The sequence below is a fragment of the Condylura cristata genome, unplaced genomic scaffold (genome assembly GCF_000260355.1).
Source record: "Condylura cristata isolate star-nosed mole 26May11 unplaced genomic scaffold, ConCri1.0 scaffold00018, whole genome shotgun sequence".
Classification (NCBI taxonomy): Eukaryota; Metazoa; Chordata; class Mammalia; order Eulipotyphla; family Talpidae; genus Condylura; species Condylura cristata.
In genome coordinates this window covers 21,905,610-21,930,147 of record NW_004567119.1, presented here as the reverse complement: position 1 = coordinate 21,930,147, position 24,538 = coordinate 21,905,610, and the positions used below count along the sequence as shown (strand labels likewise).

The 24,538-nt window shown below is 50.2% G+C and overlaps 2 protein-coding genes across 3 annotated transcripts in view; both read left to right on the top strand.

Annotated features, from left to right (window-relative positions):
• Nucleotides 1-15,433, top strand: part of NPM2 (nucleophosmin/nucleoplasmin 2) — an 18,577-nt gene extending 3,144 nt beyond the window's left edge. Inside the window, exons 2-9 of the mRNA XM_004685421.2 lie at nucleotides 765-834; nucleotides 975-1,060; nucleotides 1,191-1,316; nucleotides 12,935-13,028; nucleotides 13,985-14,151; nucleotides 14,303-14,337; nucleotides 15,122-15,149; nucleotides 15,250-15,433. Coding sequence (XP_004685478.1) covers nucleotides 783-834; nucleotides 975-1,060; nucleotides 1,191-1,316; nucleotides 12,935-13,028; nucleotides 13,985-14,151; nucleotides 14,303-14,337; nucleotides 15,122-15,149; nucleotides 15,250-15,294 — 633 coding nt within the window. The 5' untranslated portion in view covers nucleotides 765-782 and the 3' untranslated portion in view covers nucleotides 15,295-15,433. The remainder of the gene's footprint in view (nucleotides 1-764; nucleotides 835-974; nucleotides 1,061-1,190; nucleotides 1,317-12,934; nucleotides 13,029-13,984; nucleotides 14,152-14,302; nucleotides 14,338-15,121; nucleotides 15,150-15,249) is intronic.
• A 3,555-nt stretch (nucleotides 15,434-18,988) lies between these two features.
• On the top strand, nucleotides 18,989-24,201 carry FGF17 (fibroblast growth factor 17). 2 transcript variants are annotated; one of them, XM_004685420.2, is made up of 5 exons: nucleotides 18,989-19,193; nucleotides 19,362-19,398; nucleotides 22,209-22,353; nucleotides 22,597-22,703; nucleotides 23,711-24,201. In XM_004685420.2, exons 1-5 carry the CDS (start codon nucleotides 19,159-19,161, stop codon nucleotides 24,002-24,004), a joined length of 618 nt encoding a protein of 205 aa, XP_004685477.1. In that variant the 5' UTR covers nucleotides 18,989-19,158; the 3' UTR covers nucleotides 24,005-24,201. The 2 variants fall into 2 exon arrangements, with proteins under 2 accessions (XP_004685477.1, XP_004685476.1); XM_004685419.2 differs by having other exon boundaries at nucleotides 22,176-22,353.
• The last annotated feature ends 337 nt before the right edge of the window (nucleotides 24,202-24,538 follow it).

The window sequence follows — 24,538 nt, the reverse complement described above, 5'->3', positions numbered from 1 at the left end:
AAAAAAAAAAGAAAAGAAAAGCCTGCACTTAGGGGGTAGAGATGCAAAAGCAGCACTACACTGCTCCACCTGGAGCTGGACACCGTGGTCAGTGCCCACTGCCATGTCAGTGGCTTTCGCCATTCTCTCAAGGTCCTGGCCCAGCAGCATCAAACTCACCTGGAACAGGTAGAAACAGCCCCAGCCAGACCACCCCCACCTGAAACCAGGCGTGTGGGGCCCAGTACTGACTGTTTTAACAAGCCTCCAGGTGTTTCTGAGGCAAGGCGAGAAACTTAGAATGGGGTGGGGAAAGACAGGTCTCTTCTTTAAGGCTGATTAGAGACCTCCCTGTTCCCCCTTCCAGGCTTAATAACTGCCCACTGTGGGCAGCCGGTGTGGGTGAGGCGGGATGAGGCTGGAGTGAGGGAGCCTCAGAGAAAAGCATTTGGCTCCTCGGAGGAGCCCATGGCAACGCCCGCTCTGAAGGTGTAGGGACGGTGAGGTTTTTGAGGAAGGGTGGGAAGCTGGCCCAGGGATGAGTGTGCCTGGGCGCAGACCCCACAGGGCCGTGACGGCTTCAGGGTGTTGGGAGGGCCAGTGGGGCATGTCAGCAACCCTCCCAGCAGCAGGTCTGATCACCTCTTGTCCGCTCTGCGGAAGCTTCCAGCTTGGGTGGGCTGGTTCAGAGTGGGCATGCCTCCAGCTTGTGGGTGCCGGGCTCGGAGTTGCAGGAAAGCAGTTGAGGCGGGAGGCCGGGCCTCAGCCAGCACCCTTCTCCACAGCTCCCACTGCCCAGCGACATGAATCGCAGCAGCTGCACAGCTGAGAAGGCAGCAACCACCTTGCTGTGGGGTGAGTGAGGCCTGAGGCTGTTCTCAGAGCTCCTGAGGTGCTGGGGGGCTGCCTCGTCTTGGGGAACAGGCTGCAGCCAAGCAAAGGGGAGCCTCCCCTGGGTCTGCCACTCCATACCCTCCCCACTGTCTCATTCGCAGGCTGTGAGCTAAACCAAGAGAAGCCAACCTGGACCTTCAGACCCCGGAAGGAGGGGGGGCAGGACTGTAAGCTGCTGCTGACAATGGTGCGTGACCCTCTGCTATGCCAGAGGAGAATGGAGCAGGCCGAGTTCTTGGTCCCCACAGGTGGACAGAGTTTCCTTCCTCGGCCCTGGGGGTGGTGAGGTGAGCCTGTCTGTTCTCAACATCCCTCAGATTTGCTTGGGGGAGAAAGCCAAAGAGGAGGTGAACCTCGTGGAGCTCCTGCCCCCAGCATGTCAGGAGGACAAGAAGACCAGGCCCATTGTCATCGCCTCGCTTAGGGCCTCGGTGCTTCCCATGGTGAGCCTCCTGCGCCAGTCTGGAAAAGGCCTCGTCTCAGCCCCTGGGTGGGGAGGACACAGCCGGGGTGGGGCTTTGTCTGCACCAGAGGGAGGCAGACCCCCATTTCCATGCCATGGAAACCTTAACTGGTCTGCTCAGGCTTTACCGGCTGTGTGACCTCGGGTACATGAAATACCTTCTCAGACATCCCACTCTAAAGCTGATCACTGCTTGTGACTGGTCATTGTCAACGATCCCCATATCGACCGTACCCAGAAGTTCTCTTATTTCAAGTAAATTTATCAGGAGTTTTTTTCTATGGAAAACATCACCATGAATAATAGTAGTTTTGCGACTCTTTAAAAAATAAATCCCACTACACAGGCTAGGAACTGCAGTACAGTACTAGAGAAAATTATGGCTGAGTCCTCGTTTCACTCCAAGTTGTTTTCAAAAGAATGAAATATTACTGGCTTGGTAGCTACAATCTGTCACGTAAAGAAGCCCCCAAACTAACCCTACTCTGCTTTGGAAAATCGGGTTTTAACTTCTTCAGTCATGAACAGATGCTTTTCTGTTCATATGATCATGGATTCTTTAATTTGCAGTGTGGTAAATTGTCCATAGAATAATATTCAATAAGCTTTACCTCCTTCAGATAAATACTACTTGATCTTACCACAAATTTCTGTACTTGCTTTGCGATATAGTAAGACTTTTTAAAGATTTTATACACTCAAAAGAGGTCAGGCTACAAATTCCTTAGCTTGTTGTGTGTCAAGTCACCATGCACTGGGGGAGGAAGTTCCCTCCCAATGCTGGGGTGTAAAGAGGATTATCTGTCTGTCTGGGAAAAATATGGGTAAAAGTGCCCTCAAGCCTGGTTTTCCCTCTGTTTATGATGGTCACTCATGGCACTTCATGTCTCCTAAGGAGATTTCTTTCTTTCTTTTTTTTTTAAAGATTATTTATTCATATAGAACTGGGGTACAGGCCACAGATGTGGAGGGTGAGAGGATTCACCAGAGACAGAGTGGGGAGCAGAACAGACAGATTGATGAAGTACACTGCTGAGGGGAGCAGCAGGCAGGTCAGGAGAGGTCTGCCATGCCATGTGGTCACCTCCGGGGCAAGGATCGAACTCATGAGAAAGTGACTTAAGCTTCTTAGTGTTGTGCTTTAGCCCACTAAACCACCAGGGAGGGCCTCTTTTTTTTTAAATTTATTTATTTAGTTTTACATCATTCTTCATTTTGTGCATTTTTTCATCTCAGTTGTAATCCCCACGGGCTTCCCACCAGTTCACCCATGTGCCATCACCTTAGTCCAGTGCACTCTTCCCACCCTTCTGAGCCCATTCCTCCCCTTCCATCCCCATAAAATGTCTCTGGTTTATAGTTGTTCATTGTTTTCATTTTTCCTCTATTACATTTATTTCCCTCTTCCTCCCAACCCCACCCCCCACCACCCCCAATCCCTATGCTCCTGCTATGAGTGAAACCATCCAGTATTTTTCCTTTTCTTTCTGGCATATTTCACTAAGCTTGACCCCTTCTAGCTCCATCCATGTTGCTGCACAAGGCATGTGTTTATCTTTTTGATAGTTGAGTAATATTCCATTGTATATATGTACTACAGCCTTTTTTGGGAATCTACATTGGGCATTTGGGTTGATTCCATGTCTTCCCTTCCTAAGGACATTTCACCCATTCCCATGGTTTTAAAAACCAGCTCTGCAGAGAAGACTCCTAAATTTACTTCTGTAAACTCAGCCTTGCTCTTATGCTCCAGATCCTCTGTCCGACCCGATGTATTTAATAGCTATCCAAACTTGTCTCAATCCAGATTCTTTATTTTTGTTTCTCTATTATCTCTCCCCCTCCTCCCAAACCTGTAAATAACTGTTCTTCCAATTAGGACAAAAGCCTCTTTCTCTAACTCCTCATATCTGATCCGCCAGCAAATTCTGTTGGCTCCCCTTCACAACATACTGCAGTCTGACCACATCTCACCCCTTTTCTGCCACGCTGGTCTAGAATGGCCATGACCTCTTGCTCAACTTTGTTGCGGGACCTCCGGACTGATCTACCTGCCTTCACCCTTGATCCCTGTAGTCTGCTCCAAGGTAAACAAACGGCAGCACTAAATCCTATGCCTGGCTTGTTTTTATAAAGTTTTATAGAAGCAGTCACTCCTTCATTCACATGTTAAAACAGCTGCTTTCACTCCTAACAGCAGAGTTCAGTAGTCTTGACATAGACCTGATGGTTTGTAAGCCTAAAATAGTTACCAGCTGGCCCTTTACAGACAAAAACTCCTGACCTGTAGTCTGTTGTATGCACAGATGCCAGAAAAGTCCTTTTAAACAAAGATCTGCTTCTTCTCTACTAGGAAACTTAGGCCACTGGCTTCACATTTCACTCAGAGCCAAAATCCTTCCATGGCCTCAAAGCCTTTGACGACCTGTCTGATCATGGCCTTTGCTACTGTCCACTACCTAACTCTGCTCGAGCCTCATGACTTCTTTGTACTTTGAAAACTACAAACACACTCCTGCTTGTGATTTGGAGTCTTTGCATGTACTGTTCCCCATGCTGGAGACATGTATGGGCCCCCCATTCCCAGTCCAGTTCAGATGCCATCAAAGAGGGGCTTCCCTGGGAATAAACAGCATCTGCTTTTCTGTCCCAAAATCACTTTTCCCCTTTTAGGGCTCATCCCTGGCATCAGTTCTCATCTGTGCTCTTTCTCCCCAAGCAGATGATATTCTGCTCCAAGAGAGCAGGAACTTTGCCTGTTTTGGATGCTGAAAACCCTGTATTCCTACATACCAGACCTGGCATCATGTGGGAACCGGGTGTGTAATGAATGAGTGAGTGTGGTGAGCTATGTGGACTGCTTTGATCTTAGACTGTTGCACTTTTCTTAATAATAGTTACAGATCTACTCGGTTGTTTCTGTTTGAGTCAGGTTTTGTTTTCAGTTTTACTGAGACATACTTTATGTATAATATCATTCACCATTGTTCTGTGCACAACAATTGTGTGTAATTGTATGATCACTACAATCAAGGTAGAAATTTCTGTCACCCCACCCTGAAATTTCCTCATTCCTCTTTATAAGTCAACTGCCTCTGGCAACAGTTGATCAACTTTTTGTTACTACAGTTTCACCTTTCCTAGAATGTTATTTAAATAGAATCATTTTCTACACTGTCTCTTGTGCCTGGCTTTTTTTTCATTTAGCATAGTGTTTTTGAGACTAATCCTTGTTGGTGAAACAGTAGTGGTTCCTTTTTTATAGCTGAGTAATTGTCCCTTTCTAAATACAAAGCCATGAGCTGCATGATAACGTATCTGATAACAATGAACCACATCTGTTACAGAGGTCCCCATCTATAACCTAAGTATGTCAGGCTGTATCATCTTAGGTTTAAGCAGGCACACTCTGCGTCGTTCATGCAATGACACCGTTGACTCACCGTGCATTTCTCAGAAGCTGTCCCCAGCACCTGTTTGTATTTGCAATGACTAAAAGGGGGAATCCGTCCTGAGAAGTAGCGCAGTTTCATGAGTAGACTACATAGCGTGGCCTCTGCATATGTGAATGTGGTCTGCATTGACACCGTTCAGTGACATGTGACTATATCATACTTACGTCACATATATTATGCCATCTATTTGTGATTCTATTTATATTTCCTAGTTGACTGATGTTAGCCATCTCATGGTTTGGTCATTTGTATATCCTCTTTTCTAAAATCACTCTTTAGATAGATGTCTTGCCTGTTTTTATTGAGTTACTCTTATTTTGAGTTGTAGAAGTCCTTTATGTATTTTAGCTATAAGTGCTTTATCAAAAATATCATTTTAAAATATTTTCTCCTAGTACATGACTTGTTTTTTCTTAATAGTTCTTTTGAGAGTGCAAGCTTTGGATTTTGATAAAGTCCAATTTAATATATTTTACTTTTGTGGATTCATCTTTTTGGTCTTGTAAGAAACCATTGCCTAAACTTGATGTTTTCTTCTAGAGTTGTTGTTGTTTAAGCTCTTATATTTGTCTTTGATCCATTTCAAGATGATGTTTGCATCATATGGAGTAATTTTTGAGCCATTTTGAATACTGTCCTTTCTCTGTGCAGTTACCTTAGTATTTTTGCAAAAAATCAATAGACTGTAAGTGTATACATGTATTTCTATACTCCATTCTGTTTCATTGATTCATATATTTGCCCTTATTCAATAAAATGGATTTAATTTAATTATTATAGTTTTATAGTAAGTATTAACGTTTATAGTGGAAGCTCTTCAACTTTATTATTCTTTCCCAAAATTATGTTGGAAACTTTAGGTCCTTAGCATTTCCATATAAATTTCAGAACAAGCTTTTGTTAAAAATCAGTCTGCTGGAATTTTTATTGAGTATATTGAATCTATAAATGTTTTTGGGGAAAACTAACATCTTAACAATTTTGAGTTGTTAATTATTAAATGTGATTTATTTCTCTATATAATCTTTAACTTTTCCTAGCAATATTTTGTAGTTTTCAGGAGTAAATCCTTATGACTAGGGTTAAGCAATAGTTTCTTAGATTCAACACCAGAATAGAAGCCACAAATTATTTTCTAATTTTCCCTTTTCAATTTCTGGGATAATCAGAAATGTGTGTATTTTTTTTAATTTCCAAATAATTAGTTTTTCTAAAATTCTTTCTTTAATTGATTTCCAGTTTAACTCCATGTAATCTAAGAACATGCACTGTATGATTTCAGTCTAAGCTGTGTTGTGACTTGTTTTATGGCCCATAATACACTCTATGTTGGTGAAGATTTTGTCTAAAGATTTATGGTCTCTGTTGGTGTATTGCTCTATAAATGTAAATTATACCAAGCTGGTTTTGTAGTTTTGTTTGAGTCTGCTACAGCCTTCCTCGTTTTCTCTCCACCTGATTTATTAATTACTGCGAGAAGAATGCTCTGAGTCTTCACTGATGTAACTTCCTCTATTTCTCCCTTCATTTATCAGTTTTTGCTTCATGTATGTTGAAGCATATACTCTTCTAGAATTATTTCATCCTCTTGATTAAGTGATCTTTTTCATTATAAGTAAATAGTCTTTATCCATGTAAATATTCTGAATTTTACTGATTAATACAGCCAACCTAGCTCTTTATCTATTAGTATGTGTGTGTTTTCCTATTCTTTCACTATCATTTTACTTTTAATCTCTGTTTTCTGATATAAAGTGTCATTTGGAGAGCATGAAATTAAGTGTTTATTTAATCCCATTTGATCATATGTGCTTTTTAATTAGACTTTGTACCATTAGCTATAAATACAATTATTACCAATATTGGGTTTAATCATCTTGCTATTTGTTTTTCTGATTGTCTCATCTGTGTTCCTTTTGTCCTTTTTGGCCTTCTTTTAGATTAACCTAGTAGCTTTTACTTATATTTTCATGTCCAGTTATATCCCTCATCTCTTATCTTTAGTGGTTGCTCAATACACATTTTTAACTTACAAGAAATATTTTACCACTTCAAATATAGTATGAGAATCTATAGCGTATTTCATTTTCCACTCCCTTTCTTTATGCCATTATTATAATAATTTTTGTTTCTACATATACTGTGTAAGCTACATTAGGCTTATTGTGTTAAAACAATTACCAAGAAAATATATTAAACTTCCTATTATGCTTGTAAATTTCCAGTGGATTCTTCTTATAGTTTGGTTTGCACTACATACCTTCATTTTTTTAATTGACTTTTTTGTTTTAAAGATTTATTTATTTATGTTTACAGAACTCTGGTACAGGCCAGAGGTGTCTAGAGGACTCACTAGAGACATAGTGGGAAATAGAACAGGAAGATGCACTGAAACAAACTGTTGAGGGGAGCAGCGGGTGGGTCAGGAGAGGTCAGCTGTGCCATGTGGGTCAACTCCCTGGCTGGGGATCAAACTCGTGCTGCAGTGGCTTCGGAAAGCTTCATAGTGCAGAGTGCTAACCCATTTCGCCACCAGGGAGAGCCCTAATTGACTTTTTTTTAGTCAATTATAGATTCACATGAGCTGTGAAAAATAGTACTGAGAGCTCTCTCTATGTTTTGTGCAGTTTTCCCCCAAGGTACCATTTTGTAATAACATGGCAACCAAGCAGTCAGTGTTGATACAACCCACGATCTTCTTCTAGACAACTCTGTTACCTAATTTCCTACATCCTCCACCATAGCCAAGATACTGGAGTTCCAACACCACAGGGATTCGACATGTTGCCTCTTTCTAAAGGGCACCAACCTCCTTCCTGTTCCCTCTTCTGCCCCTAACCACAGGCAACCGGCAACCTGTCCTTCATTTATAAATTTTAGTCATATAAATAGAATCAGATTTACATGACTGTTTTGAAATGGCTTTTATTTTTCATTCAAGCAGTTCCCTAGAGATTCATCCATGTTGCAGAGTAGAAGTCCAAGGTGTAGATATACTGCAGTTCACCCATTCATCTGTGGAGAAGTTAGTCTGGTTCGATCTGGGATTATTATGAATAAAGCTACTGTGGTGTAGGGGAAGGGAAGCTGCCGTGAACATAGCTGTCAAGTCTTTGAGCAACTGCTCAGAAGTGCAGTTGCTGGGCCCTGTGGCTGGTGCATGTTCAGTTTCTTAAGCTGTGAAGCTGTTTTCTAAAGTGAACATTGGCATTTTGCCAGTGATGCATGTGTAACTGAGTTTCTCTGTACCCTTATCTGGGCAGCATTTCATGTTGTCAGTTTCTTATTTTAACCATTCCTAATATGTGGGCCGTAATAGCTAATGAGGTCGAACATCTTTTCATGTGCTAATCTGCCACTGTATATTCAGTAAAATGTCTTCTCATGTCCTTTAACTACATTTGGGCTGGATTATTACTACCGAGTATTGATGATTCCTTATGTATTCTAGCTACTGGTCCTTTGTCAGATAGTTTGAAAATGTTTTCCCCCAGTTATAACTTGTCTTTTAGTCCTCTTCACACGCACTCTGATAGAATGAATTTTTGTTTTTTTGGCGAAGCCCTTTTCTTACATTTTCCCTTTTGTAATTGTACTGTCAAATCCAAGAACTCTGCCTAGTATGAGGTCATGAAAATTTTCCATGTTTATTTGCTCAAAATTTCATGTTTCACATTTAAGTCAGTGATTCACTTGGAGTTAGTCTGTATATGGTACAAAATTTCAGTGGCTGCGTTTCTTTGTCTATAGAGACCCTTTGTTCCAGCACCACTTGTTGAAAAACTGTCCTTCACCCATTTGACAGATTGCACAGCTTCATGGACTGTCAGTTGCATGTATTTGCACGGGTCCAGTTCTAGGTCTTCTGTTTACCTGTGTGTCTGTCCCTCCACAGATATCACAGCAGCGGCTTGATGTGTGTTTCGGCTATGCTGTTGGTGCACATAATTCACAGAATTATCTTCCTTATTAATAGATTTTTTAAAAATCAGTCTATAACCTTTAGCCCTAAAATGCATCGTGAACTAAAGTCTGTGTCATCTGATATTAGTGTGTTTCACAGTTGTCTCACAAGATTCAGTATCTCTTTACTTTATAGTAATGAAATTCAAGACTTTCACCTGACCACAAGGTGGCTGAGAATAAGACTACACCCCTCTCGGTTAAGGATGGTCATAAAGCCCTGGACGGTGATAAATAAGAAGCCTATCTGTAACATCAGCAGAATGTCCTTAAAGAGATTATGTGACCAGTCTTGTCCCTCCCTCCTTTCTGCCTGCTGGAATGTGGATGCAATGACTAGAACTTGAGCAGCCATTCTGGGCCAGAAGGTAGAAAGCATGTATTGAAGAGGGTGGGGAAAAAACAGCACAGAGAGCCTGGATCCCTGCTGGCTTAGCAGCCCTGCAGCTAACTGCTTAATCTGGACTCAGTTATGTGAGAAAAAGAAGCTTCTATCTTATGTAAGCTACTGCTGGTTTTCTGTCCTTTGTTACCAAACATAATGATAACAAATACAGCCAGCTGCATTTCATTTTAGAAGTTTATTTTTTTTTAAGAGCTGTTTTGGGTTTGTAATAAAATTGAAAAGGTACAGCTTTCCCACCTCTCCCCCACCCCCACACATACGTAGCCTCCTCATTATGAACATCCCTCACCAGGTGCCGCCACTAACTTCACTTTCATACAGTCATAAATGACTGCAGTAACAGGCCCAACTACAGGGGCTTAAATAAATTAGAGGTTCATTTCTGTTTTGCATCGAAATCCAAAGGTGAACAGCCCAGAGCTGGTGAGGTGATTTGGTGGTTACCTATGGCCAAGTCTCCTCTTGTCTTTCTCCGATCCTGAGGGTAGAGCAGCTGCCTGCAAGCTGACCTTAGAGTCCAGGAAGGTTGCACCAGCCCTCATTTCTGCTCTTCAGATAATAGGAAAGAAGAAAAGAAAGACCAAAGGGGCTTTTCTAGTTCTCTGTTCACACTTTAAAGAGTCTTCACATAAATACCATCCACCAAGTTTTGCTTAAGCCTCATTGGTCTAGAAACTAGTGAAATGGTCACAGCTAACTACAAAAGAAATTAAGGGATAATAATTAAGGGATACAGCCTTCAGTTGTGTAAGCATTTGAATACTACCAGGGCAAAGTTACGGAAGGAGTAACTTTACTGGGTAAGAACTAGAGGCCTACGAAGGAGGGATATTTGGTAAGAACTAGAGGCCTCGCCTCATCTGGTATATATATTTCCATCTCTTCCATAGTTCTATTTTAATGTTTTAGGTGTGTAAATGGTAAACAGTCTAAACTAAACCTTATTTCAATCTATCTGGCTGATATAGTCTGTTTCTATTTCTTGTGACCCTGTGTACATGAATACACACAGAGAGAGAGATACACACACATATATAAACTTATTTGTAGCATGTTTTCTGTGCATCTACTTCTGTTTCTTTTTCACTTTTTATTTTGGGGGCTCTCCCCTTTTATTAGACTGATTAAAATTTTCTTTTCCCCTTTGTACTGATTTGGAAGTTATGGAATCTCTAATTTTTAGCAGTTATCAATTTTTTATCATAATAGTTTATTTTTACATCATTTTGTGCCTTTTCCATAGTTATCATTAATTTTTTAACAATCTTGTATGACCAGTGACCAAAAAGAATGTGTTATTCCTCCCAATAATCCAGGGAGCTGTCTCACTCTCTTCTAGGTGTGCATGTTGCCATCTGGGATGGAACACCACTGGTCCCCACTGTTTGCCAGCTGGATCCCACCCCCCACCCACCCACGCACCCGTCCACCCCCCACCCCCACGGCTGTTTGCCCCATTTCCTCCTCCATCTTTCTGAAACACCCTTTAGTAGACCTGGGGGTAGTGAACTGATTGGGTCTAGCCTGGAGATCTTTTACCCTCCCTGCATTGGTACTGCGGGGTGGGTGGAATCCCTTAACACTAAGATGTTTCCTGTTCTGCTGATTTCTGATGCTGTTGAAATCCTTAGTCTGTCTGGCTACTGTTCCTTTTTTCAAAAAATGTCTTTCTTCTCTGGTTTATTTTAACATAATGTCTGTTTTTGCTACCTACCCCGACCTCTACAGGTTTAATTTATTTACCTGTTTAATTTAATTTAATTTAATTTACCTGTTCAGGACTTCGGCTTCCTGCATCTGTGTCTTTGACCATTTCTGGAAAACACTTTGCTATAATCTCCGTGACTCTAGACTCCACCCTCCAGTCCTTTACCCTCTCTGGGGCACAGCGGGCCTCTGCTCTCCCACCTCGCTGCTACATTTTGATAATCTCTCTCTCTCTCTCTCTCTGGGCCGCCTCCTGTGTGGCTTCCTCCCAGCACTATTCCAGGCTCCGGATTCCTTGCTTCACCTGTTTCTTTCTGCTTTTTAACCATTTGTACCATTTATTTCAGTGCTTGTTTCCATGTCTAGAAATTGCATTCGGTTCTACTTTTCAGGGTATCTTGTTCTGCAGTTCTGACTCCTACTTTTTTCTCTATTTGACCGCCATCAGCCTTACTCCATTGTGGCCTAGATCTCTCCAGCTCTGACGGTTCTCCTCTGCTGTCACTGGGCTCCTTTCTGCTGACTCCAGCAGGCTTGTTGCTTGTGTGCTTTGTAATTGTAGAGCTGGAGTTGTCATCAGGGCAGTTGTTTCTCTTTCTCTGAAAGAATTCTGTGTGAGAGAGAATCGAGAGTGTCCTCACAGTGGTTTCGTGTTGGCATCTGCCATTTGCCCCAGAGATCTCACCAGCCTGCAATGTATACAGATCTCTGGGCTGTGGTAAGTAAAAACTTCTTGGCTTGGCCTGTAAGTCGGGACTTGACACACGTGCAAAGCTGGTTCTCACCAGAGACCCCACTTCTACCTGCGAGGTCTCCCTCCTCTGATGGAGGTAATGTCTAGCTGGGGGTCCTGTTGTTCCCTGCCCAGGACCCTTCTGTGGAGGGCCAGTCCTGTGAGAGGTCTCACAGTGAGAATGACACCCAAAGTCCCAGCTGCTCACACAGGCACTTCCCTTCCAGGGCATCAGCTCACTCGCACCCCTTTATCTTTGAGTGTGGACCTCTTTCTGCTGCTCTTTCAGCCGGGCAGTGAAAATATCAGATCACTTTTATCCAGAACTCTTAAAGTTCGCAACTGCAGAGTTTGTTTTCACCTATCTGTTTCCTGTCCAAGCCAGAGGCTCTCTTCTCAGCTCTGCCTGCCCTCAGTGTCTCCCTCTGTAAGGTAATAGCACTTCTTTTGTGGGTGTTGTGAAGAGTCAAAGGGAGAAGCAGGTAAAACACATGAGGCCTGGCCCATCGTAGGGACTTAATAAATGAGCGCTGTTTTTAATCTAGAACATTTGGTACATTTGGAAAGGCCTAAAGAAGAGACAGACACGTCACCCCTCAGAGCTTTTCGGCAGCACTTGAGTATACTGCTCGACTTTCTTCATGCTTCATTTCTTCCCTGCTTCCTCATTCTTCATTCATTTCTTCACTGCTTACAAGGCCAAGGTGGTTTTTACACAGAACCTTGCATCCACTTTCCTATTTGATTCACTTCTTAGCTGGCTCAGGCTGCTGTAACAAAGTACCTCAGTAAACAGCAGTTCTTTATTTCCTCAGTGCATGCAGCTGGAAGTCTGAGGTCGGGGTGTCAGCACAGTGGGGTTCAGGACAGGGTCCTCTTCCTGGCTTGCAGATGGCCTCCTTCTCTGTGTCCTCAGAAGGAGAACAAGAACATAAATTCTCTGGTTTCATTGTTCCTATCCTGAGGCCCACACTCAGGGCCCCCACAGGCCAGGCCCCCAGATCCCGACACAGTGGAGTCAGGGCTTCAGTACAGGTGCTGGGGGCCGGCGGGGTGAGGGGAGCACAGTTCACCTGTAGCAGCCAGACTCCCTCGTCACCAGCTGCTGCTCACTGGGAAGCCCGTCTGTGACCAGAGCAACAATAAAGTGATCAGATTCACCTTCTCCTTTAACAGAGTCCACTTCAGGGAAGGTCTAGGGGCCTGGGAAGCTGGGAAGTGTGTGTGCTTGGCGTCTGGGGAATAAACTGAGCGTTTCTGCCAGAGGCCACGTCCAGGTGCCGGGCCTGAGTGACCTGCACCCTCTGCTCCTGCCCCATGTTCCTCCCCTGCAGGTCATCACTTCAGGGCTGGAATTTTCCCCTCCAGTCACCTTTCAGCTCCGGGCTGGTTCTGGACCTGTGTTCCTCAGTGGCCTGGAGAGTTATGGTAAGTCCAAGTCTGGATCTAAAAGACATCTGAGAGCAGGGTGCCTCCTTCAAACACTGAGGGACCCTGGGAGTGCAGGGGTTAAAGCGCAGCACTGTGTAGCTGTCTGCAGCCACTGCTCAACACGAGTTCAGTCCCAGCCAGGGAGCTGACCCCTGTGCACAGTAGACCTCTCCTGACTTGCCCGCTGCTCCCCTCAGCTGTGTCAGTCCACCTGTCTACTCCCCACTCTGGTGAATCTTCTCACCCTCCCTGCACCTCTGGCCTACACCCTAGTTCTATGAATAAATAAATAAAATAAATCTTTAAAAACAAAACACTGAGGCACCTTGAGTTGCCTCCCAAAGGCAGAGCATCTCCTCTAGCTTGGACTGGGAGGCTCTGGGAGGGACTTCTGACACCCCTTCCCCATCCTCACCTCCCTTCCTCATTCTCAGTAACATAGGGTGGGCAACTGGTATCATCTTCAAACCATACTTGTGAGAATAAGTCAGATGCTCAAGAAAAGCACCTAGGGTCACGTCTCGTATAGACCCTGACTTCAGTGTTGACCACTGGAAGTTTGGTCTGTCCTGGTAACATGGAGCCCAGTAAATTGGGGTGCCAGCCACTCTTAACATCCCTCAGACTGGCCCGTCATCATTAGTGGCCCTCTCCCACCCCAAACTCTGCCAGGTTCCACTTACCTTAGGATAAGATCTGAATTCCTCAGCTGTTCTTTCCCCCTCCCCCAGCACCCACCCTCACACCCATCCCCATATGATTCCTCTGCCTCTTCCCACCCTCTGGAGCTGTCCTGGGTCCCTCCACCTGGTCAGGGAGTCCAGGAGGGCCTGCACACAGATGGCAGGTAAGCACTGCACTCCGCGAGGCTTCCCAAGAGCAGCTCCTCAGTGAGAGCCCAGGGAGGAACCAGGCACACCTGTAGTGCAGAAGCCTTTCTCATGCCATCACAGACACCTCTGACCTGTCCTGGGAAGAGGAGGAGGAGGAAGAAGAGGAAGAGGAGGAGCTGGAGGAAGAGGAGGAAGAGGACGATGATGACATAGATGTGCTTGAGGAGGAGACCCCTGTCAAGCAAGTCAAGCGGCTGGCACCCCAGAAGCAGGCAAGTGTCGCTAAGGTGAGAAAAAGTTGCCCAGGGCTCTTCAGGAGCCAGGCAGCAGGCAGGGCACAGGAGGCAGCCCTCCTGCCCCCCAGTCCAAGCCCTCATGGGAGTCTGTTCAGCCCTGGGCCTCATCCTGACTCCTAATAATGCTAGTTTCATTCCTCAGAAGAGAAGGATGGAAAAAGAAGAGGAAGAAGTAAGGTAACTCTTTTTGCTCGTTAACTTAGCTGAGACACATGTGCTGAAAATAAGAGGGTGTATCTGTGCATGCATGGGGGTGTACCCGTGAGTGCGTGTGTGTGTCTGCACGAGAGTTGCCCAGGGAAGTCACATGAGTGGGCTGCCACAGGGTGGCACGGCCTTTTTAGAGACCATTAAAGTGTTCTTATCCTTGGCCTAATTCTCACTTACACGTTTCTAAGAATGCCATCCAAAACATCACATGAATTATGTGCTCTAAGAAAATTATTCCTGCATAATGCAAATAATAGTGAGAAATGGGAGCACCCTAAATGTCTACCAACATAACAGTGCTCACCTCTTCTCTATGGGAAGTTCCAAATGCCTGCAAAAAAGATAGCAACCCGGAAACTATTTACAAAATTAAAAGAATAGATAGTACATCACTTTTCATTTTCTCTCACATGTATTTAGAAGAAAACAAAAATCCCGAAAGGAAATACACCAAACTATTAATACTGGTGAGAGGTAGAAAAAAAATAGTAATTTACTGTGTTGTATTTTGTTAACATTACTTTTATAATGAAAAGGTGTATTTATGACAAATAAAAGAAAGCAGATGGAAGCCTAAGAGGAAAAAACATCTTGTTCAAAGAATCTGGGTGGCCCAGGCAGGCAAGGTGGGGCCACTGTCCACCTCACCTGCAGCCCGCTTCCCAGGAGAGGGCGCTGGCGGGTTCCTGGCATCAGGCTGAGCGCTCTCTCCCACCTACCCCCACCCCTTGCCCACCAGACCCTATTGCAGATCTAAAGACAAGAGTCCTGTGAAAAAGGTGAGTACTGAGCGAGGGGATGGTTCCCTTTGATGAGGGGGGGGGGAGAGGAGGGGGGGGCACAGGTCAGGGAAACTGGAACTCTCTCTTCTCTCTATAGGCCAGAGTCACACCTAAGCCTAAAAAATTGGGATCTAAGAAATAAGGAGCCTCCATAATGAAGGCCGGGAGACCACCCTGCAGAGTGACCACTAGCCTCGGGGTGCCACACCAAACCCCCTCCATCTGAGTCTGAATGTGATGCAGGTGTTGGGGGTTGAACACAGGAAACCCTCTCCCCAGCTCCCCAGTTTGCCTGAGGAAAGAACCAGACCTCAAGGCCACAATAAAATTTGTTCTGCGGTGACCTTTTGTCTGTGGCCTCTCCCAGGGGCCGGCCTTCCTGCTGACAGCAGTGACCCGTGTGTCCAGCAGAGGGCAGCATGTGGCAGCGCCCTTAGTTCTGGCAGCTCAAGCTCCAGCCTGAGGTGCCTTGCCGGCCTGTGCTGTCTCTGCTCTTCCACCCCCCTCTCTCCTCCTGGCACCTCCCACCCCCCCACAGCACCGCACCGACCCGCCAGCTCTGGGGAAGAGCCAGGGCTCAGCCCCTGGCCCAGCTTCAGCCTCTGTCCTGGGCCTGAGGAAGGGAGCTGCCGGCTGGCAGCATCAGTCTCCAAGCACAAACTGAAGGGCTGCAGCGCCCAGCCTGTGCAGATGGGCCCTGGCCCTGTGTGGGGCCAGCCCGAGCGTCCTCCCCTTAGTTAGTACCTGCACCTAGGTACTGACTAGCCACAGCCATACTGCTGCTCCGCCAGGCTGACACTTCCCTTTCAGTGAGCTTCGGGTCGCAGGGACCGCACTCATGAAGACTGTGTCAGGCAGGGGCCCTGAGCCGGGCCCTGAGCCTGTCCCTTCGAGCAGAGCCGCCCAGCTGGGGGAGGCAGCAGGCTGGGCAGAAACTTTAAAGGGACCCTCTCAGGAGATGGGCAGAGGAACACTTCCACCTCCCTGGGGGGCTTCCCCTGGGCGACTCAGGGCTCAATAAGTTGTTGGGGTGAGGCCCCCAGGGGCCCGGAGAGGGTTAAATGACCTGCTGCCTGGCTCTGGCTTCTGCACCCCCAGGCCTGAAGAGCCACTTTGGCAGGGGCACGGTGGGTGGCTTTATCAGCCCATTTCTGAGAGGTGCCAAGTAAGGCAGAGAGGTTAAACAAGTTGTCCAAGGTCACACAGCCAGTGAAGGAGCCAGTATTCACACACAGGCAGTCTGGCCAAGAGTCCATGTTTGTAGCTTTGTGTGGGTGGGAGGGAGAGATGGACAGCAGCCAGGATGCTGGGAAGCTGATAACAGGCGTCAGAGTTAAATGCACAGGGAAGCCGGAGCCTGCCTGTAGTGAAGCACCCCGGCAGGTACTTCCCTTGCTAATCCTCGGCGAGTGCCCCAGTTCTCTGGGCACTTCACAGCTAAATCCTTAGTAATTTGATTTCAAAGTGATGGTAGGCAGTAGGGATCAAATAGCAAAGATGGGGGGGTCTCTGCATTGCTAGGGTGCCCTTCCTCAGGGCTTGCCCTCTGCTTTTCAACAGGAAAAGGGTGGGCCAGGGTGGAAGCAGGTGGTGACAAGCAGCAGGTCGGCAGGTGGGCTCTGCAGGTCTCTGTCTGCCCCAGCTGGGCTGTTAGGAGGAGCAGGCGTGAGACACCCCAGTTGGGGGGTGTTGAACTTGGCACTAGGGGGTGGGGATTAACCACCAGTGCCTCACTTCCCTTATCACCTCCTGTCACCCCCCCCATAAATGTTAATGAACCCTACCCTCCCCCACTGTCAGCTCCTTTTCAGGGAGAAAGTCAGTTTGGGTAAACTGAGGCTGAACCACATAAAGGGTCTCTGCCTCCTCCCCACACCCCCAGGCTCTTCAGAGCATGCCCATCCCCTCAGCTAACACTCACAGTGGCAGTCTGGGGTTTAAGCAGCAGTAACCATTCCCTTTTATAGAGGAGAAGCTGAGGTCGGAAACGTGACGGGACTGGACACAGGTCAGAAGCCTGGAAAGACCAAGACCAGGCTGGGATGCATCCAGAGTCCAGTCATGGCACACTGTCCACGCCGCCCCCCACTTAGAGCATGCCCCTATCCCTCCCACAGAGGGAAAGGGGCCATTAGCCAGGCCCACAGGTGCAGATGAGCGGACAGAGATTCCTGCAAAACAAGCTACCCAGCATGCCCCAGAATTCCCAGCAGCCCAGAGGCCGAGCTTGACTACTGGGCATCTTGTCACCAGAGAGGTGGGGATGGGGTGTCAGCAGGACAGTTGTGCAGCATGGAAGTGATCAGGAGGATCGCACAGATAAAGGCAAAGAACTGGGGGGCTGGGGGAATTTGGAGAGCAGGGAGCACCAAGTCGGGGTGCCGGGCACCTGATCCCCACTGTGCCTCTAACTAGCAACCAGCTGCGAGGCCTTTGTGGTGAGTGAGGCAGGACCAGGGAGGGCTCTCTGCCCACCCTCCAGTTTTGACATCCAGTTTGGTTCCTGAATGCTGCACCCTGGTAAGCAGCATCCCCTGACACTCTCCTGGTGGGGTGCCTGGGGAGGGCTGGGCTGGATGGGTCAGTGCTGCCAAGGCCTAAGGGAGGTGGCAGACAACTTTGTGGATTGATCTAGCCCAGGAGGTGACAAGGTGGGCTGGAGGTGAGAACTTCGGCTTCCCACTCCTCTCCCTGGGTAAATAAATCCGCATCCAGCACTTCCCCTTCTTGTCCCTTTCCAGGGGCGCTGAGACCTCCAGGGAGCCCTGAGCGCAGGAGGGGTGAGCTCTGCTCCCCTGGACCGGGGTCCCCTGCCAGATGTCCCTAGGCACTCACCCCCTCTGCAGGGAAGGAATAGCTAGAGTGTCCTCTGACCTCTGCAGTGGGTAGGAGCTGCAGCCGCGACCGGCAACAGAAAGAGCTTGGACTTGGAGACCTGGTTACCCCATTCACGGCTGGGGCAGCTGGACAGAGTGGCCTGCCTGCTTGCGTGCCTCGGTCTCCTTGTCCACACACTGGGGTGATGAGAAGTGACATGGCACAGGGAGTGTGAAGAGTCTGGTGGGCACTTCAGCCCAGGCAGCTGCTAGGGGACACAGGAGAGGCTGGCAGGGGTGGTGGGGGGCAGAATTGGGGCCAAGAACGTATTCCACGTTTGGACGTCCTCCTGGGAGGCTCTCTCATTTGCTCCTCCCACATCCTCACCGCCCCCCGTGGCCAGGGGTGCCAGCAGCCCCGCACAGCAGCTCCTCTGAGGGTGCAGGCCAGTGCTCCAGCTCCCAAAGCCCCACCGTACCTGCCTTCCCTCCCCAGCCCCAACCTGTTGCACCCACTGTTTGCAGTCAGTCAGTACAGCCTGAACTCCCCCTTCCCGGTGGCCAGACAGCAGATGGGGGAGCAAGGGGTGACACAGTAGTGGCAGCCACCACTCCCAGCCAAGCCCACCTCCTGCCCCCTGGAGGGAGGCTCCTCCTTTTAAGGCTGCTGCTGGGGATTTCTAGCCGCGCAGCCAGACCCAGCAACCAGCAACCAGCGGGCTGGACTGCCACCTGCCCTGGTGCTCCCCTCAGGGAAGTGGGGCACCAAACCTGAGGGCAGGAGCGGCTGACCCTGAGAGGAGGAGGGGCCCCCCACAGGGCCCCAGAGGGTCAGGGCGAGCACGGAAACCAACTGTGGGAGACCAGCAGCCTTACCCAGAAGGCTCCAGCAGCTCCATCCTCTGCTTGGGTAGCCCAGCCAGAAGCTGGCAGCCCCGCCAACAGCTGCTTTGCAGCCTCACTGGCCAGGAAGGTGGACACCTCACACCTCAGTCTCCCAATTACGCCTCCCCCCTCCCTCCTCCTCCTCTCCCTCCGCTCTCCTCCTCCTCCCCTCTCTCCTCCTCTCCCCCCTGAAAACCTGTGGCTTGAAGAGACCTTGGCTTCTCTGACTCTACCCCTGGGGACTGCCCACATCTGCTCCAGAGTTTGGGGGCAGGGGGGCAACTGCCCCAAGAATCTCTCCAGCGATGGGAGCCGCCCGCCTGCTGCCCAACCTCACTCTGTAAGTGCGCTGTCTCCCCCCTTGCAGCCTGGGGCACACCTAGTCTTACCGGACCCCCAGCGATGGATGGGCTGACTGACCGGGCAGGGTGGGTTGTGGGGGGCACCCAGGGGGCCCCGGGCTGGCGGCTGGCACCTACACCCGGGTCTGCCTTATCTCCCCACACAGGTGCTTGCAACTACTGATTCTCTGCTGTCAAACACAGGTAGGCGGGCGCCTCACTAGCTGCTCTCCGCATCTCCCACACCACCTAATGGTGCAGGGGAGTCCTTCTGGGTGGAAAGAGGCAAGTTCTGACCTCTCCCTGGGGCCAGGAGGTGCTGAGGTTTGGGGGGGGGGTGTCAGTCTTTAGTGGACTAAGAAGCGACTACGGCAGCCGTCTGGATCTCTGTCTTCCCTCTGCTGGCCCTCTCTCCTTGCGCTGGTGTCTCTGCTTCTCCCCATCTTTCCACACTGGGCCCCCCCCCCCACCAAGGCGGAGAGCATGGGGCAGTCAGGCCTGAGGGCTGGGGCCTGGGAGCCGCGGGAGAAGATGATAGCACAGCTGAAGCTTGTCCTTGAAAGGACAGATTTCTACCCAAGCCACTTGTGTGTTCCACTGGCCAGCCCGTGCCCACCCAGAACCAAGTCCCGCAGGCTCATTGTCTTGGGGGTCATGTGGGCAGTCAGACTGCCCAGCAAGCCGGCGGACTCCTTACCTACAGAGCAATGAGGTCAAGCCCGGGAAGGTTTGTTTGGGACAAGATTCAGGGTTTGCTTCCCCGGCTCCCCCCAACCCAAGTCAGCCACCCCCAGCCTCAGCCCTCCATGCGAGGCTCGGTCCCTTTTTGTGATCCTCCATAAAAGTGCAGCTATTAAAATGCAGTGGTCCAGAACCGCTCTGGGGAGAGATCGCTTGGCTTTCCCAGGCCAGAGGCCCGCTTCTCTTCATATCCAGTGGGGACTTTTTTTGAAGGTAAATGCCTTTTCTCTGGGAGAGGGAAAGGGGCTGCCTTTGAAGCAGTGGGGGGGTGGGAGAGAGAGAGACCACTCCCCCCCTTTCCTTCCCCTTTTGCTCTAGCCCCGTTCCAGGCCTTTTGCTTCACACATCCAGGGAGAGCAAGAAGAAAGCCCCCAGCCTGGCCGGGAGGGGGCTGGGGGTGGGCCCAACCTGTTCTGGAAGGGGAATTAGCACAATGGTGCGGCTGGCCGGGCGTTTATGGCCTGGCTGAGGCCCCATTCAGGACTGGAAGAAGGTGGCAAAGCTGTCCTTTCCCCCTTGAAGTGCCCCCTTTCCCCCCCTTGGAGGGGGGGCCAGCAGGCCGGACCACAGCCATGCTTGAGGGGCCGTCTGACAAGCAGCTGTCTGCAGCAGTGGAAGGGGAGGTCCCCCCGCAGCGGGGACATGAAAGGGACAGGCAAGGTCCCGCGGGGAGAGCGATTTGTGGGCTGTGGGCTGTGGGGGGGCGTGGGGCTGCTTTTGTACAGGGCTGGAAGGGGGACATGAGAGGAGGGGGCCTTGGGCCGCCCTCTCTGCTTCTGACCTGGAACAGACAGCCACAGGAGGCTGCCCGCCAAGAGGGGCGGAGGGCCTGAACCTGGGCCAGGAGGTGGGGGCTGGGACAGGCTGGACCCCACTGAGGGTCCTGGGCCAGCCAGACTCCACCCCCTGGCAGGGAGGCGGGTCCCCCACCCCCCCAGTGCTGGCCTCAGGTTTACCAGGGGTAGGGTGTGGGCAGGCATGGCTTCTCGGAGCCCTACAGATTTGCTCTCCTAGGCTGGGAGCCACTAAGGGAGCTGAAGTTGGAAATGAGCAGGGGCACACTTGGAGGGTCATTTAACCCTGAGCAGGTGAAACTGCTAGGCCTGGAGGATTCACTCGCCCCCTTAAAGGTGAGACTCCCCACCCTAACAGACACCCATCTGGATCCCACTGTCCCAGTGGCTCTGACTGGGCCTGGATGAAGGTGGACTGAGGGATCTGGAGTAAGGAAACACAGGCCAACAGGAGCCTGGCAGAGAAACATGTCAGTGCTGGGGCAGAGGGTGTCACCGGCGGCTGGGAAACGTCACCCAGTTTGCAGCTTGCTGGAGCAGGGGGCAAGGAGGTCTCCGCTTCCCCGGCAGCAGGTGGCTGAGGAGAGACACGCCTGGAGGCAGTGCTGCCCTGGCACAGAGCCTCTGACCTCCTGGGTGGATGGGGAGGGGGGTGTCTGGCAGGAGCAGCCACTGGCCACCACTGGTAGTGCCAGTCACCTCCCTCTGTAAGAAAGGAGCCTCCCCTCTAGAGGAGGGACTCTGGCAGGGCACGTAGCTTCTCTGAGGCCCCTGAACACCCAGGGGCAGGGGTTGGTAGGTGGGCATGGGCTCAGGCGCCCTTGCTTTTTATGCTGTAAAGAAATGCTTACAGGGTCCCTGCGGAACCTGAACAGAGGGTCTCAGAACCCCCCACATGCTCTCCAGTGACTTGAACAAGCCAGGTGCATGTGCTTCCTCACACGCGTGTACACTGCTAGGGTAGAGTCCTGGAAGGCCAGTGGGGAGGATAAGGAGGAAATCTGGTTTCCTACCTAGTAGAGTCAAGACCCTGGACTTCTGGGAGGAGACAAGCCCTGACCCTAGAGTGATGCCAGAGGTCTGGCTCCAATCAGCCCCGTAGCCCTGCCTGCGTCCTCCACAGAACGTGAAGCTAGGCTACACCTACACCTGGAAGTTTCCCTTCAGCTCCCGGAGTCATACTTCCAGGTCTGCTTGTGTCACCAAGTGTCGCCCAAGGCTGGGCAGTCACCTGTCCTCTGCTCCTGGATGGACAGGGCGCCAAGAGGTCATGACTGGCTCACCCAGGGCAAGTCCTGGCCATATGCCCCCTGCACCCTGAACCTCGACGTGGCAGAACAAATGGCCGCCCCTGCCACTCTGGCCTCCGCACCCCTCCCCTGGATGGACCAGCGGTGGTGTCTCCCAAAGCAAATTGACACTATTTTTCCCTTGGTAACCGCAAAGGGGGAGAATCACCCGTCTCCTAATTTTAACCAGTACGTGAGGGACCAGGGCGCCATGACTGACCAGCTGAGCAGGCGGCAGATCCGCGAGTACCAACTCTACAGCCGGACCAGCGGCAAGCACGTGCAAGTCACTGGGCGTCGCATCTCCGCCACCGCTGAGGACGGCAACAAGTTTGGTGAGATGCAGCCCTGGCCAGAGGCCCCGCAGCCCCCTGGCCAGCCTCTCCCACCATCCCTGACCCTGTGTCAGGACAGTGACCACAGTGGGACAGCAGGGAAAAGTGTCTCAGAGGACGGTGCACCAGGGCCTCCCACCCAAGTTCAGAAGTCAGCCTGGTTGGGGGGTGGGGGGGGCCTGCCTCACTCCCGGACGGGCAGCCCCCATGGACGGAGGTCTTTCTTCCCCTCCCTCATCACAGCCAAGCTCATAGTGGAGACAGATACGTTTGGAAGCCGGGTGCGGATCAAGGGGGCTGAGAGCGAGAAGTACATCTGTATGAACAAGAGGGGCAAGCTCATCGGGAAGGTGAGGCCTGGAGGCAGGGGAGTAGATGAATGAGTCTTCCAGGGCGTAACTGGAGACCCCAGCAGCGTCCCACCCCCACATCCCATCCCCAGGTCTAGGACTTCTGTTTTTACCCCACCACTTGGTCACTAATCCAAGTCCCATTTCAGTGAATCCCTGTGGGGCTAGGAGCCCCCTGAGGGCACTGGCTGATCCGTAGCATCTTTGGCTCTGATTTAGAGGGTAATTCCCCAGCATCGCCCAGTGAACTGTGTACCTCTTTATGCTGCTGCAGCCTCTGCTGAGGGCTAAAGGTCAGTCAGGGTGGAAAGCTGGACATCCATAGTAATTTCAGAAGCTCCCCCAGCTCGGTCCACAGGTCCAGCTAGCAAGATGCGCCACACCTGCGTGACAGGTGCAGCACCTGCCAGCTGCACCCCTTCTAGAAGAGTGGGCCCAACACTGTTGTGTGGGGAGAATTCCCTTTCTGTGGCATTGGTCAGTCGTGGCTTCCAATTCCAGCTTTCTCATCAGATGTTTGTGTCAAGCCTCAGGCTACTGTCCATAAAAATAGGGTAGCATCAAAGTTATCCACAGGGTCAAATAGGTAGCAGTGTGCTCTTGACACCCATTCGTGCTCCATAAGGGGGTGTCCCTTTCATCAGTCTGTTGCCTCTCTCCCCTCCCCCCAACACCACCATGCACCCAGACTGCAGAGGCAATCATAGCCAAGTATGCCACTTTACGCCCTTACCTGAGTCTTTATGCTGTCTGGGGAAACTGAGGCTCAGCATGACTGAACACCACGTTCTAAACACACAAGCCCACAGTTAAGCCCAGACTCGATTCCAACAAAGCTTACACCTTCTTCCCACCTTTGGACACCCAAGGGCACCCAGCTCACTAGGCAGGCCTCGTTGGGTCTACAGTTCCTGTTGCTCCCTCCTCCATCCTACAGAATAGGTCCCAAAGACAGCCAGCACATGCAGGGTGGACAAACTCCCCTCCTCTCCTTCCTTCCTCCACAGCCCAGTGGGAAGAGCAAAGATTGCGTGTTCACAGAGATAGTGCTGGAGAACAACTATACAGCCTTCCAGAATGCCCGGCATGAGGGCTGGTTCATGGCCTTCACGAGGCAGGGGCGGCCCCGCCAGGCTTCCCGCAGCCGCCAGAACCAGCGAGAGGCACACTTCATCAAGCGCCTCTACCAGGGTCAGCTGCCCTTTCCCAACCACGCAGAGAGGCAGAAGCAGTTCGAGTTTGTGGGCTCAGCCCCCACCCGTCGGACCAAGCGCACTCGGAGGCCACAGCCCCTGACGTAGTCAGGGACGCAGGGGCAGCTGCCCCTTACCAACCTCCCCATCCCCTTCCTGTCCTAATCCAAAGTCTGGGCTGGGGGGCGGGGGGGTGGAGCCAGAGCTCCAGGGAGGACCCTGCTGACCACCAAGCATCAGAGCCCCCAGCTGGAAAGGGGCAGGACTGCCACAAGCCGGGCAGATGCCCAGGGCAGCATCCCGGAATCCTGTACTGGAAGCTGCTCCATGGGGGGGGGGCAGACACCCTCCCCAGGAGAGGGACTGTAGGGGCTCCCTGAAACAAATGGAAAGGTCAGCAGGTTGAAGGCCTTGCAGACCCTGGAGGTGGCTCCCAGGTCCCTCACTCTGCCCCTCAGCCTCCAAATTCTTCCCTGCCAGACAGTAGGAAGGGATTTCTGGTTTTGTTTCAGGAGAAACCAAAAAAAAAAAAAAAAAAAAAAAGGGAGGAAACCGGGCTGGCCATTCTTTACCTACTTTCCACTACCCAGGCCTGACACCCACCCCTAGCTCCCAGTCCCAGAATAAAACCATTTTCCTGCA

Bases quoted from the DNA above. Each gene is read 5' to 3' on its own strand.
- FGF17 (XM_004685419.2), top strand. From the start codon at position 19,159: ATGGGAGCCGCCCGCCTGCTGCCCAACCTCACTCT. The intron at 19,399-22,175 runs GTAGGCGGGCGC...GTAACCGCAAAG, and splicing joins TTCTCTGCTGTCAAACACAG to GGGGAGAATCACCCGTCTCC. The intron at 22,704-23,710 runs GTGAGGCCTGGA...CTTCCTCCACAG, and splicing joins GGGGCAAGCTCATCGGGAAG to CCCAGTGGGAAGAGCAAAGA.